Source organism: Eubalaena glacialis, chromosome 10, assembly GCF_028564815.1.
Source record: "Eubalaena glacialis isolate mEubGla1 chromosome 10, mEubGla1.1.hap2.+ XY, whole genome shotgun sequence".
Taxonomy (NCBI): domain Eukaryota; kingdom Metazoa; phylum Chordata; class Mammalia; order Artiodactyla; family Balaenidae; genus Eubalaena; species Eubalaena glacialis.
The window spans coordinates 8,574,727-8,588,994 of record NC_083725.1 but is presented as its reverse complement, the minus strand read 5'-3'; the positions used below and the strand labels follow the sequence as shown (position 1 = coordinate 8,588,994).

Here is a 14,268-nt window from a genome sequence, read left to right as displayed (position 1 = left end):
ATGCAGACTGGATCCCTCTAGAATCCACACTTGTTTAGGGAAAGATCAGAACGGGGCAGTGGGCAATGTTCAGATCGCTCCCTTGAGACTATCCCTCTAAAGGTCACTGAAGTTCAGGCTCGGTCCTAATGGTCCAATAGCTAGAGGGACAAAGGCCATAGAGCAGCCGTACTGAGCTGTGGGACAAGGTCTAAAAATAGATGTGGTGATAACCAGCTTGGTCACCTTGGGCAAGTTAGTCCCTCTGAATCTGTTTTCTCAACTGTAAAAAAGGAAATAGTCATAGCTAGACTAAAATGAGATGATATATGATAATATCTAACACACAGATCGGTGTTTGCTGCCTGGGTTGGGGTGGGATGGGGGTGTTTTAAACAAAGGGGCCAGCATGGTCCCCGTGGCCTTTTCAGCATGTGAGGCATCTGGTGCATTCAGGGAGGTGATATTCAGGCTGAAGAATAGGGCCTGTGGACCTCGATCGCCTGGGTTTCCATTCTGGCTCCGCCACTGGGCACTAAACCTTTCTGGGCCTCTGTTTCCTCATCTGTAAAATAGGACTGAAAATAGTGCCATCTCTTCATTAGGTTGGTCATGGGGATTAAATGAGATAATACCATGAAGTGCTGGATAAAGAATCTGGCATGTGGAGAGTACTCTGCAGCCGTTAGCTGCTATGAGATGTTTGAGGGAATGGAAGCAGGGGTTGGTCGGGCTAGAAGGTAAATGCTGAGGAGCGATCCAGCAAGAGGCAAGACAGGAAAGGGCTCCCAGCTGAGTGGTCCTGCACTGCGATTCAATTAAACATTTACTGAGCTCTGCTACGTGTAAGCATCGTGTCAAGTTCCAAGAGGGGTTCTGAATTAAAAAGAGTCAGCCCAGGGAGTGGCAAGAAGATAGGCATAGGAAGTAGCTATAATATAAAATTGGCACATCTTATGAGCTCAAAAAAGTATATGTGGAATTGACTGCAAGGCCTCTGGCCCACAGCACAGTGTAGGAGAGTAGCACTGCTTTTCCCAAGGGAGGTGAAGCCCAAGGGAAATGATAGCCAAGCGGCCTCTCCTGGGGCCGGGCTGGTGAATGGGGAGGCAGGAGCCCCCTGGGCTTGGGGCTGGGCAGAGGGGCTGGCTGGCTGCTGTGTGACTGTCCTCTTTAGCAGCTGCCTGGCCAGGACCCTGGGAACTGGCACTTCCTAATAAATTGTCTTTGAGGGAACTCTTCCACCTTGTGACCAAGGGGTGTTCTGTCTCCAGGGAGCTGACCCTGGGGCTTAACCCTGTGCCTTCCCTGGCATAGAGCTTGGTCATGCCTGGAACGTGCTGGGTGAGGTGGCCTGAGAAGGGTGTGGGAGAGGTTTAGCCATTCCAAGCAGAAGAGTCAGGACCAGATGCTTCCGGACTAGGTGCTGGGAGCAGATGTTCCAGGCTGCATTCTGAGCTGGGTTTTATGGGCTGGGGCTCCAGCAGACACTCCTTGCGTTTGGAAGCAGTTGGATTCACTGACATCTGAGAAAACATCTCAGCTGTTGACTACAGTCAGGGGAGCAATCCTGCTGGAGCCATAATCTGAAAGTCAAACCGTGCTCAATTCTCCCCCGGCACCAGGCAAAGCCTGTTCCCTGCCCTTCCTGCCGGCATCTCGAAGGCCCCCGCCCCGGACCCAGCCTCTGCGCATGCCGCTGGCAGGCCCAGAGGCTGCGGCTGCCTGGCCCAGAGAGCAGGTGTGTTCAGAGGCAGCGCGTCCTGATGCTTCCACAGCTCACCACCTGGCCGAGGCAGAGCTGAGAAGTCCAGGTACCCCTCCAAGAGAAGGCACACGGATAAGAGATCCAGGAGCCTGGAATCCCAATGACTTTTATCCTCACAAGTTTATGTTAGGATGAAAGGAGATGACCAATGCTAACAGCTGACAGTGCTTGGCACAGACAAGGCTTACAATGAATGGTGGCCACAGTTGTGAGGAGTTACTGCGACAAGTACTAGACTGGATCGGTCCCCCTTACTAGAGGGAAGACACCAGCCATTGGGCCTCCCGCTGGTGCGAATGGGGGGGGGGCGCATTGGGTGGGAGGGGCGGGGAGCCAGCAAGCTGGGGCTTTGAGGGCTCACATGGCCCATGGCTTCTCACCAGGGCTGGACTAAGCCAGTCTAGCCCTTCTAAGCCCCACTCTCTGATTTTCCCAAGCACTGGGCCAGTTTGTGGTCAAGTGGAAAGAACATAAGACTAAGACTTCAGCCTAAGTTCTGATTCTACCACTGAGCAACTCATTTAACCTCTTTGGATAAGCTTTCCCACAGGGTAGGCATAAGATGAAAATGAAAGATCTATAAAAACGTCAAAGCCTTCTCCAACACACAGAAGTATTATTATGAGAGAAGGTTCTTTTGGAAACCCGTTTGGTGAGGTAGAGACTGTCTTGTGCTGCACGGGTCCTGATGCTCAAAGGGTAAACGTGGCAGCTCAGTTCTGTGACCCCAGGACACATAGGACTCAAGGCCAGTAGAGAAAAAAAGGGGGAGGAGGATGAAGTGATTCTAATAATGGTTCAAAAACAGTACCTGGGAAAGGGGGAAGAGCACAAAATTTGGAGTTTGGATACCCAGATTTAAATCTCAACTCAGTCACTTATTAGCCTGATGTAATTATTTAACCACATGGCCCCTCAGTTTGCTGATCAGTAAAATGGGAATAATAAAAATATTGGGTGTTTCAGTGCAATAAGCACATGAAATGTAAGTTACAAAGTGCTACCAAATGTGTGTGGGTGTGTCACTGTCATTTTGCCATGACAAAATGGATGGAGCTCCCCTTCCCACACCAAACCTTCCCCCAGTGCTTTCTCGTTGGGGACTGGATAGAAACTGCCTCTCACTAGCTGCCTAACTGCAGGCAAGATACTTCTATTTTCTCTTCCTGAGTTACCTCCCCTTAAAATGAAGGGGCTGATCATGAAAAAGACAGGAGATAAGTGATAGTAAAGATGTGGAGAAGACGGAACTCTTGTGCACTGTTGTTGGGATTGTATATTGGTGCAGCCACTCTAGAATACAGTATGGAGGATCCTTAAAAAATTAAAAATAGAACTATCCTGCGATCCAGCAGTCCCGCTTTGGGGATCCAAAGAAAATGGACACACTAACTCGAAAAGACATCTGCACCCCCATGTTCATAGCAGAATTATTTATAATAGCCAAGGCACAGAAACAACCTAAATGTCCACTGATGGATGAATGGATAAAGAAGTTGTGGCATGTATATACAATGGGATATTATTCAGACATAAAAAAAAAAAACAAGGAAATCCTGCCATTTATGACAACATGGAGGGACCTTGAAAGCATTATGCTAAGTAAAATACATCTTAGAGGAAGACAAATTCTGTAGGATCTCACTTATATGTGGAATCTAAAAAGAAAACTTAGAGCAAAAGAGATTGGATTTGTGGTTATCAGAGGTGAAGTGTAGAAGGAGGGGGTAACGGAGGAGGGTCGTCAAAAGGTACAAACTTCCAGTTATAAAAGAAATAAGTACTAGGGATGTAATGTACAACATGGTGACTATAGCTGACACTGCTCTATCATATATAGGTAAGTTAAGAGAGTAAACACTAAGAGTTCTCATCACAAGGAGAAAAATTTTCTTTTCCTTTTTTTATTTTGTCTGAGAAGATGGATGTTAGCTGAACCTATCGTGGTAATCATTTCATAGTATATGTAAATCAAACCATCATGCTACATGCCTTAAACTTATACAGTGATGCATGTCAATTATTTCTTAGTAAAACTGGGAAGAAAATGAAGGGGCTGGACATGAGATCCTACCAGGTCTCAAGTTTTAGGTTCTTTGTATTCTCGCCCTTGTAGACCAGCCTTAACAACCAGTTTGTTGAGATTTCACATTTATTACTTTTTTTTAATGTGCCAGGAGGGAAGGGTGTGAGTGTGTGTGAGTGTGTGTGAGTGTGTGAGTGTGTGTGTGTGTGTGTGAAGGGATGGGGACAAAGCAGACTGCGGCCTCCCCTGAGCCCCACACTCACCAGGGATGGACCTGTCCACCCACCTGGGGGAAGAGAGCTGGTTGGAGCCCAGGAACCCAGCAGATGCAATTCCAATTTAGCAACAAGAAGAAGTCCTCTCCAAGGCAACCCAGGCGAACACACCGCCCACTGGGCAGGACTAAAAATACACCCGCATGGTTTCAACGTCACACCTGAAGTAAAAATACATCCAACCAGGAGCTGCTGGCTTGGTCTCCCCCACCCCACTCTGCTCTCTCCATCTGGTGCCTTTGAGGGGAGGAGAGGAGGGCTGGCCGAGCGCTTCCTTCACACTTACTCCTCTGCCCCGAGACCCTCCCAGCCCTCACCCCACACACCCAGCAGAGCCCAGAGAAGACGGGGCCGTTTGTAGTAACTGTGGCTAGAAGCTGCCAGATGGCTGTAGCTGACCTGGGTACCGCAGGGGAGTGGATTCCGAGCCTGAAAGAACTTTAGGCTTGTGTCTCAGAATCTCCACCTGCTGTCAGTGCTCGCTTCGTTCATTCATTTGTTCCCATTCATTGATCCTCCAAATATTTATTGATCCTCTGCTCTGTGCCAGGCACTGTGCTGGGAATTCAGAGGTAAGACAAGTTCGTGGACCAGAGAAGCTCCCAATGTAGTGAGGAAGACAGATCTGTGCACAAACAACTGTAGTCAATAGAATTTAATAATTGTCCTATGGGAAATAAAAATAAATTCTTACTGGCGGTGATTTTTGGTTTCAAAACTGGGGTTCCGAGTTCTAGTAAGTTGTACTTTGCCTCTCCTCCTCCTCCTCTTTCTGTGCCTCTGTTTGAATTGGCATGTGGGCTTGTTTCCCTGCCAAATGAGTCAGTAGAGATGGGATCATACATTTATTGGAGTGGATAGTGTCGATGTTGTTCTGAATAAAAAGAGGTGCCCCCATGCCATTCCAGGGAAATGGAACAAGCATTAATTGACAGCTTACTAAGTGCCAGGCACTCTACATGTTCCTTCATGTAACTCTTAACAATAACCTCTGTGGTAGGTGGCGTTATCCCTATTTTATAAAAGAGGAAACTGAGGCTCAGAGAAATTCAGTAACTTGCCCCAGAGTCACACAATTAATTATCTGTCTCCGAAGTCTATCCTTGTGTCAGACCACCCAGCCCACCGAAATTGTGAGTGAGGTCATGGTAGAGACCCCCCAAGCATGTCCTGTCGTGGCTCAGAAGAGGCACCGATTTCTCTTGCTGGAGAGACCAATCTTGGTAGAAAGGATGGCATTTTGAGCTGGATTCTGGAGATTATTAGGAGGGACAGGGAGAGACATAGGAACAGGAATCTCAGGTGGAAGGAAGAGCAGGAGCACAACAGCCCGGTTTGCCTGAGCTAGTGACGCGGGTGGTGAAGGGGCAAGGGGCCCGGGGCCACCTGCTGTCTGTTCAACCACCATGTTCTCCACTGAGTCTATCCAGGAGAAATACTGAAAAGAAAGCTGAGGCCATACTGTGAAGCACCGTGGGTGTGCTCTGATGATGTTGACTCTATTTTATCAGCATCCAGGAGAGATTTCACTGTAGTTCTCAGAATGACTACTTGCAATGGGCCTTCTGGCCATGAAAAGATGCCCAGGAAAGGGGCAGGAGTCGTCCTGCAAGGTGCCTCCAGGGTATTGTCTCTGATTCTGTGATCTCAGTGACCTGACCTGGGGCACTAGAAATAAAGGGTTACAATGCCAGCCCCCCGGGTAGGGTTTCTAGGGTGGTGGGCCTTTGACAACTTGACACCTCCGCTGTGTGTGTCCGTGGAGACCAGGTTGGGTCGCTGCTTGACCCCCTTCACCCCCACCTCACTGGCCAGTGGCTAATGTCCTCTGCAGAGGTCTGACCCTGGCCAGGCTCTGGTCCCACTGCCTCATCACCAAAAACCTCCATCCAGAAATTTTCCTTTCCTACTATACATTCCCTCCTCTGGACCGTCCACTCTCATCCCAGCTAGGAAGGGCCAAAGGCTCTGACACCCCACCCCGTCCCCATTGGAGGAGGCAGCCAAGCCTCAGGGGGTGGTGAGCGCTGACACTGGGCTGTGAAGGGAGGTACAGGACAGGCCTGGGGGCTCCAAGGTCAGTCACAGGGAGAGGCGGTGGACAGCCCGGCAGGCTGCCACACACTTGGCTGGACCCATAATTGAGGTCTGCAGTTCTGGCCAAGGTCACAAAGGGAGGGATGGCTGAGAGGCTCAGAAGTGACAGAGTGGCATGACTGTGAATCACAAGGTTTATCACCCAGAAAGGGAGCTCAACACTAATGTCCCCCCCCCCTGCGTGTGACTGTCATCGCCACCCCCCAACCCCAGTCTGTGGGGCTCTGTTTCTCTCTTCATATCTGTTCCCTGTTTCTTGTGTTCTTTGCGTTATAGCCTCTCTGAAGCGCTATTAAAAAAAAAAATTTTTTTTTTAATTGAAGTATAGTTGATTTACAATGTTGTGTTAGTTTCAGGTGTACAGCACAGTGATTAAGTTTTATATATATATATATATATAAGCTTTATATATTCTTTTTCAGATTCTTTTCCTTATAGATTATTACAAAATATTGAGTATAGTTCCCTATGCTGTACTGTAGGTCCTTGTTTGTTGTCTGTTGAAGCTCTATATTTTGGCATTCTTTCTTTTTCCTATCTCTGCTTCTCTGTTTATGGCCCTATGAGCAGAAAGAAATGTTAAAAAAAAACGTTTTTCTTAACCCAGGTTGTCCAAGGAGGAACGAAGGGAAACAGAACAAAGTCCACTTGTCTTCTTTTGAGTCCTTTTAGCAAAAGGAAATGAGCTTCAGCCTTATAGGGGAACTTGCAGTTAGATACGAGTGTAAAAATTACCAAGGAAGTTATGGTCTCCATCCCAAGAGGTCTTCGAAAATGTTAGGGAAACCTACTGGGCCATCTGCAGTAAGCACATCTGTCTTGAAAGAGGGAGGAATAAAATGGAAGGCGCTGAAGCTCACCTGCCTGAGGACGCTCTCAGAAGCCTCACCAGAAATGTGTGTGTGGGTGGGGGGATGAGGGGGGCCCTGATCGCTTTGCCCTCAAGAAGATCTGGGGCTTCCGCGAGGGGTCTCAGCCTCACTGCTGCTGGAGAGAGGGTGACATTCACCTCTGCAAAGGGCTTCAGCCAAAATCCTGCCCTGTTTAGGCCCAGGCTCTTTGGGGTGTTCCCAGAGGCAGCCCTACGCACCCTGGCCCCAGACTGGGCATTTTAGGCCCGTGAATTTGGGTGATGCAGAAAACAACGAAGGCAGAAATGTCAGAAGTAATAAAACCAAACGATAGCTTAAACCCCTGTAGAAATCAACACATCCGGTTTAATCACCTTCTTAAGCTAGCACAAGACTGCAATTCTGTGGAGAGGGGTTCTTTATTTCTCTGGATCGTTAACAAGAACTGCATATCTTGAGCTTGCTTTTGGTTCAGATGCTCCTGGGGAGAGGTGATGAGGGTGGGGCTGGGGGTGAGGACTCCGAAAAGAAAACAAGATATAATAAAATCTTACTTGAGGTCCTCTCTCGTCCCCCGCTCCTGGCGCTGTCCGCACTCGGGGCAGCCCGCCCTCCCAGCACCCAGGCAGAGGCACAGTGCTGAATGTGATAAATGAGGCCATTAGAGAAATTCATTTCTCTTTATTAGTCTGTGTCAGATCCTTTCTATTAGTGGCTGGAAACGACCTCTCTTCTGCAGTAAAATGTCATGCCAGTTCACTCCTTTTATTTGTTCTGTACCAACGAGGCTCAAACTCTCCCTGAATTAGTGCAGTGAGATTTATTTTCTCCAAATTTTGAACGGCTTAAGAGAGATTGGGGGGGGGGGGAAGGTGGCAGGGGGGTCGGTGGTGGGATGAACTGAGAGATTGGGATTGACATATATACCCTAAGATGTATAAAATAGATAACTAATAACCTGCTGTATAAAAAATAAATAAAATAAAATTCAAAAAAATAAAAATAAATAAAAGAGAGAGATTGGGGTGGAGGGGGCGGCCAGGTGGGAGGCGACACAGGGAAAAGTGTGGAGAAAGATTGGGGAGGGAGAAGGCGAGCTCTTCTGGAGGTCAGACGTCCTCGGCTCTCTGGAAATAAAGGCTAATGGCCATCTTTCACATCTCGTCCATCATCGTCCAGGCACTGGGGACCGAGTTTCCACGTTTCTGCTTCCGGTCTCTGAAGGGTACTGTTCCACGGTGGGAGAGATCTGGACAGCGGGAAGAGGAACTCCTTAAAACCCATTTTCTAGTTGGACAGACTGAAGCTCAGGGAAGGTCAAGAATGACAGGACCAGTAGCCCACACATGACCAGAAATCCCCCTTCCCATCCCCTGCCTGGCTCAGACAAGGGCATTCATGTCCCGGGAGGGTAAAGTGCCCAGCCCTCCTGGTCCCTGCCCTAGTCACCCCACCCCACCCCAGGCCCGCAGTGGAGGCTGCTGGAAAGGACTCCTTGAAGGTGGCTTCCAGCCTCTTCCCCAGTCTTATGGGGTGATGTGGGAGGATAGCTTAAAATATAGGTCAACGCTTAGGCAGGTGTAGGATGGGCAACTGGGGAAGGGGCTGGGAACTGGGCCGGGAACAGCCTTAAAGAAGGCCATAGCATCACTGCAGCCACAGAACCCAGCTGAGTCACTGGGAAACTGAGCCTGTTTCTCAGGGGTGGTACAGAGCATGTCAGCAGTCCCCACACTTGAGGTAGCAGGTAGCGGTCAGGGTGATCGAGAGATGCAGGTGGATAGAGCACGGGAGCCACAGGCAGCCCTACCAACCCTGGCTGTGGTTCATATGAAAAGCTGTGGGTGAGCACAGATGTCATCCGAACTCCTGGGCTCAGGGCTCCAGGGATCAGGGTGGGTGGAACCAGAGGCAGGAGCCTGGGGAGGGGGGGGTATGATGGGAGGATTTGGGAACTGATAGTGCAGCTCAGGCAGGGAGGGGCTGGGGAGAGGGGCCTGGCAGCAACCAGGAGGCCTGTTCTGGGCTCCACGGGTCCTTGCTTAACTTGGGGGAGAAGATGGAAAGCACGTTTTCTTCTACTGAGAGATGGCAGAAGCCATAGAAAACACCCCCAGATATGCCCTCGTCTCACGCGCGCGCGCACACACACACACACACACACACACACACACAGGGGAGATCTGACACCTGCAGGGGAGAGGTTTATAAAATGGACCAATGCTAGAGCTCTGCCTGGAAGGTGCACGCTGTCCCCCAGTGGAGGGGACAGTGCCTCCACCCCAGTCCCCAAAAGCCCGCTCTGTGCGAGACCTCGGATCTGACTGCTGCTCACCTCTTCGACTTCATCTCCCTCCATTCACCTACCTTGCTCCAGCCACAAGCGCCTGGATTTTGTTCCAGAAACATGCCAAGCTCATTTCTCTCTGAAGTGCTTTGCGTTTTCCCCTGCTTGGCATGCCCTTCCCTCAGACCTTTGCCTGACTGCCTCCTCGTCCTTCCAGGCTTAACTCAAATGTCACCTCCTCAGAGAGGCCCTCCCTGATCACTCTCCTCCCTGCAGAGGCCAGGACAGTGGCAGAGGAGCTCACCCTCCTCCCCCCAGCCCAACTCCAGGGCTGGTAGCTGGGAGACGCAGTCACCGACAGCTCCCTCCTCCCCACCCCACATGCCACGCACGCTGTGTACACAAAACACATGATGCTCGCACACGCATTGCATACAGATAACACGTAGCCCTGCACACACACCGCATACAATAGAGGGCATAGGCACCCTGTATTCACAGCACACAAACTCTGCACCCCAGCTCCATACACACAACCCATATGTGCATAGTACCGCAGAGACATAACACCATGTGTGCACACGCAATAAAAACACCTAGGACAACGCACTTACACAACACTCACACTTGCTCTCGTTGACAGCCTACATTCAACCCAGGTGCACACACGTGCACCGGCACACCCACACACCATCAGCAGCTGCCCACCCTGCCTCCAGCCGGTGAGGGAGGGACATGCAGTGACCGGCGGCCACCGTGGGGATGGGGCGGGGGCTGCGCCCCCCACCACCTGGCACGATGCTGCGGATTATTAGTTCCTGGTAATTTAGTGCCCTTGTACAGAGTCGATTTGTGCCTTTCACTCCTAATTGATCTAGTGGCTGTTTAAATGGCAGCAGGCATCTGCTGAGAGTAGGAAGGCTCATAAGGCGCGATAATTCATCACACCGTCTGGAATTTGCCTTTCATGTCCCTCAGCTAAACCACTGCAGGCCTCTGCTTAAATCACAGCCATGAAGGCTTTCTTTGGTATTCCACTCAGGGCCAGGAGAATCTTGCATTAAACTGGGATCAGGTTAGATTAGACTATAATATGCTGCGGTATTAGTGGCTGCAAATGAAGACTTATACTGGAGTTTAACCCCTTCACCTGGTTTTCTCTTTGTCTTCAGCGGATGGCTGAGCGAACCCATTGTTTTCCCACCAGCTTCCTGAGGGGGCTGAATAGCTCTTCTAGCAATTTGGGGCTGCAGATGGGCTACCCTCAGATATTGACCCTTTTTTCCTCCAGACTGTGACCCAGCCTGCAGCCTTGGAGCCCAGCTATTTACGCATCAGCTCCCAAAACAAGGGTCGGGGAGATAGTGTCTAGAGACAGCTTTGCTAAGCCACGCAGCTCATCTGTGGCAGGAATTCATCTCCTCTCAGCCCCCGCTGCCCCCGAGCTTGAGTAGAATGACCAGTAGGTATAGGTTTGAGTGTGGATGGGTCTCAGCACCTTCTGCCTTTCTGCCCAGAATTATTAGAATCCCAGGATGGGACAGGCTCACAGGGGTCCCCCATCAGCCTACAAACACTATGTAGGCTGAATGTTCAGTTCTTCTCGGCATGTTTAATCATAGCGTGCTGGAGGGAAGAAACATGATCTGTTTTCATTTTCAGGACTTACTGTGCTTTCCAATATGGTAGCCACTAGCCACATGTTGCTATCTAAATTAAAATTAGTTAAAATTAGACAAAATAAAAAATTCAGTGTCCTAGACACAAAAGCCATACTTTGTTTATTTTTTAATGGATCTTTATTGCAGTGTAATTGCTTCACAATACTGTGTTGGTTTCTGTTGTACAACAAAGTGAATCAGCTATACATATACATATATCCCCATATCTCCTCCCTCTTGCGTCTCCCTCCCACCCGCCCTCCCTATCCCACGCCTCTAGGTGGTCACAGAGCACCGAGCTGATCTCCCTGTGCTATGCGGCTGCTTCCCACTAGCTATCTGTTTTACATTTGATAGTGTATATATGTCCATGCCACTCTCTCACTTCGTCCCAGCTTACCCCTCCCCCACCATGTCCTCAAGTCCATTCTCTATGTCTGCGTCTTTATTCCTGCCCTGCCACTAGGTTCATCAGTACCATTTTTTTCTTTTTTAGATTCCATATGTTTGCATTAGCATACGGTATTTGTTTTTCTCTTTCTGACTTACTTCACTCTGTATGACAGACTCTAGGTCCATCCACCATGGAGGTTCTTTAAAAAACTAAAAATAGAATTACCATATGACCCAGCAATCCCACTACTGGGCATATACCCTGAGAAAACCATAATTCAAAAACAGCCGTATTTTAAATGTCCATTGGCCTCATGAAGTTAGTGGCTACCATATTGGACAGCAGAGATTGTAGAATGTCTCCATCACCTCAAGAAGTTCTGTTGGGCAGTGCTTGCTACAACATCCCCATTGGCAGAAGCCTGGCTACCAGACCCAACATACATACTCTCTCCTCTCCCAGCACGCAGAGCTTACTCAAAAAGAAAGGAGCTAGATTTTGTGGTTCCAGGGCACTGAGGTGAGCAACAAGAGAGAGATGTGCCGTTGCTTTTTGGGAACCATGGTGGGAGGGAATGGGTCTCCAGAGTCCAGTGTCAATACCCATGTAAACACATGTGCACGTGCTGGGTGTGAAGACATAGCTGTTCACTCATGCTGCAGAGAAATGAGAACGAGATGCGCTTATATATGCAAATGGGGTCACACACCTAACATATATATTCAACAAAGATTTATTAGGATCCACATGCCACTGCTAGACTCTGGGCAGACAGTGAGGAATAAGGTGGGCTTGCTTCTTGCCCTCATGTAGCTGAGAGTCTAGTGAGGGAGGCATGTGGTAAAGCAAACAACCCAGGGAGCCGTTGGCATAGGTTGAGGGGAGGGGCAGTCAGGGAACCTTCCCAGAGTGTGTGATGTCGAAGCCAAGACCCATAGAGTAGCGAGGTAAGCACTTCAGCTTGCATCCATCCATCATAGACCCATCACACACCTGCGCACACTCACTCACATATTCATCATTCACTGGTTCATTGTCAGTCACCGAATATTTATTAAGTGCCTGCTGTCAGCATCAGGGCAAGGTCCTAAGGATACAATGATCATTGAGACAAAGACAGTCTTGGAGGAAAACACTGGACAAATAATAATGCAAATAATTGTTTAATTACAGTTGTGCTAAGTGTGTGATGATAGAAACGTGTAGGGAGGTGTTACACGTGTGACTGGGGTGTCTGACCTAAACTGAGTCGGCCAACAGATGCAGGACAGGTGGAGACTTCTGCCCACCACGTGTGACGAGTACTCAGGTCCACACCCCTCCACGTACACTTGCAGACACACAGGTGCTGCCCTCGGCTGGCTCCACGCAGCCAAGGGTGGGTGTGTGATCAACCACGAATGTTCACATCCAGGACTTTTCTGGACACTTCCCATATTTCCTTCCCAGATTGACATTGAGCCAGAAATGGACACCTACTTCTGTGAAGGGTTATACCCAGCATCCCTCATCAAATATCTGTGCAGTTTATCTGGACAAAGAGAAAAGTTAGGCCCCTGGTGGGGAGGAACAGAAGCCTCTGAGGCCCCAGGAATCAGGAGACTGAATTCTCTGTGCCAGGGCGTGAAATGCTGCCATCTAGGCTGACCATGGGGACTGGGGCCTTTCTCAGGGAATGGGACCCTGGGAGAAGAAGTGACGGCAAAGTGGGAAGGGACCCTGGTGGCTTCTGAGCCCCGACGGCAGCAAGTCTCTGAGTGCGCATGTGTGAGCTCTTGATGTCCCCGCAGGCACCCTCTTTTCCCGCTCCTGACGCTGCTGTTTGAGAAATGTGAACAGGCCACCCAGGGCTCTGAGTGCATCACCTCCGCCAGCTTTGATGTGGACATCGAGAACTTTGTCCACCAGCAGGAACAGGAGCACAAACCCTTCTTCAGCGATGACCCAGAGCTGGACAATCTGGTAAAGACCCTCCAACCCCTGCCCTGGCTAGGGTCCTCCTCCCTTCTGATCCCCTCCAGATGCCCTAGAAGTGATCCTTTCATTCATGTATTCAACAAAGAAATTCGCATGCCCCCTGTGGGCAGGCACTAGGTGTACCCTTCTAGCGCCTGAGAACCTTAAACCAAGAGTTGCATGCAAAGGTGTTGCTGCCGAAGCTCTCCCCTCCTCTGCCCCTGTGACACCTCCTCACCTACAACCCCCTTGCAGTGCAGATGGGAGGAAAGGAGGGTCATAGCACCCAGAATGTCTGGTGTAGCTGTTCCAAGAGCTAGAGTCCTGGCACGCTGGTAAATCTGTCTTGGGCTGCCCAGAGAGGAGCTGGTGGCCATGTGCTACAGTGTGGAGGGTGAGGATGACAGGCACAGTCAAGCAGATGAGTGGGTAGGAAGACTGGAAACATAGTCACACTGAGAAGATCAGCAGATGTCCTGCCCATTTAGGGGGACGCAGTGGATCAGGCTCCCAAACCTAGCTTGTCATCCACATCATCACTACAGCTTTAAAAAGTACACGGTCCTGGGGCCCACCACCTGGAAACCGTGATTCAGTAAGTTTGGTGGGACCTGTGAAGGTACATTTTGAAAGGTTTCCCAGACAGCTGCAATCTTCAATAAGGCTTGGTAATCACTAGATTAGATGATACCTGAAATTCTCATCTAGCCCTGGGAATCCTGTTGAGAAAGAGAGCTGTAGAGAGGCTGCTCTGTTTGTTCATCATGACAGCGGTCATCCTGGGATTATTAACCACAGCTCTTGATTTTTCTGTGGGTGGATTACCCAGATGATGCACGGTGAATTTGGAAACTCTGAAAAACTCTCTTCCACAAATTGATTGATTATAGCACTGACCTCTTGCAGTCAGAGTTTAGTTAGTACCTACTCCCAAAAGGCAAGCAGAATTAGAAAAGCAAATGTGACTCCAAAAA

The 14,268-nt window shown here is 49.5% G+C and overlaps 1 protein-coding gene across 5 annotated transcripts in view; it reads left to right on the top strand.

Moving 5' to 3' along the window:
• The window catches only part of PKNOX2 (PBX/knotted 1 homeobox 2), a 258,254-nt gene that overhangs the window by 201,466 nt on the left and 42,520 nt on the right, over positions 1 to 14,268 (top strand). For all 5 annotated transcript variants that reach the window (XM_061203226.1, XM_061203224.1, XM_061203225.1 and 2 more), the window contains one exon: positions 13,129 to 13,300. In XM_061203226.1, coding sequence (XP_061059209.1) covers positions 13,129 to 13,300 — 172 coding nt within the window. The remainder of the gene's footprint in view (positions 1 to 13,128; positions 13,301 to 14,268) is intronic.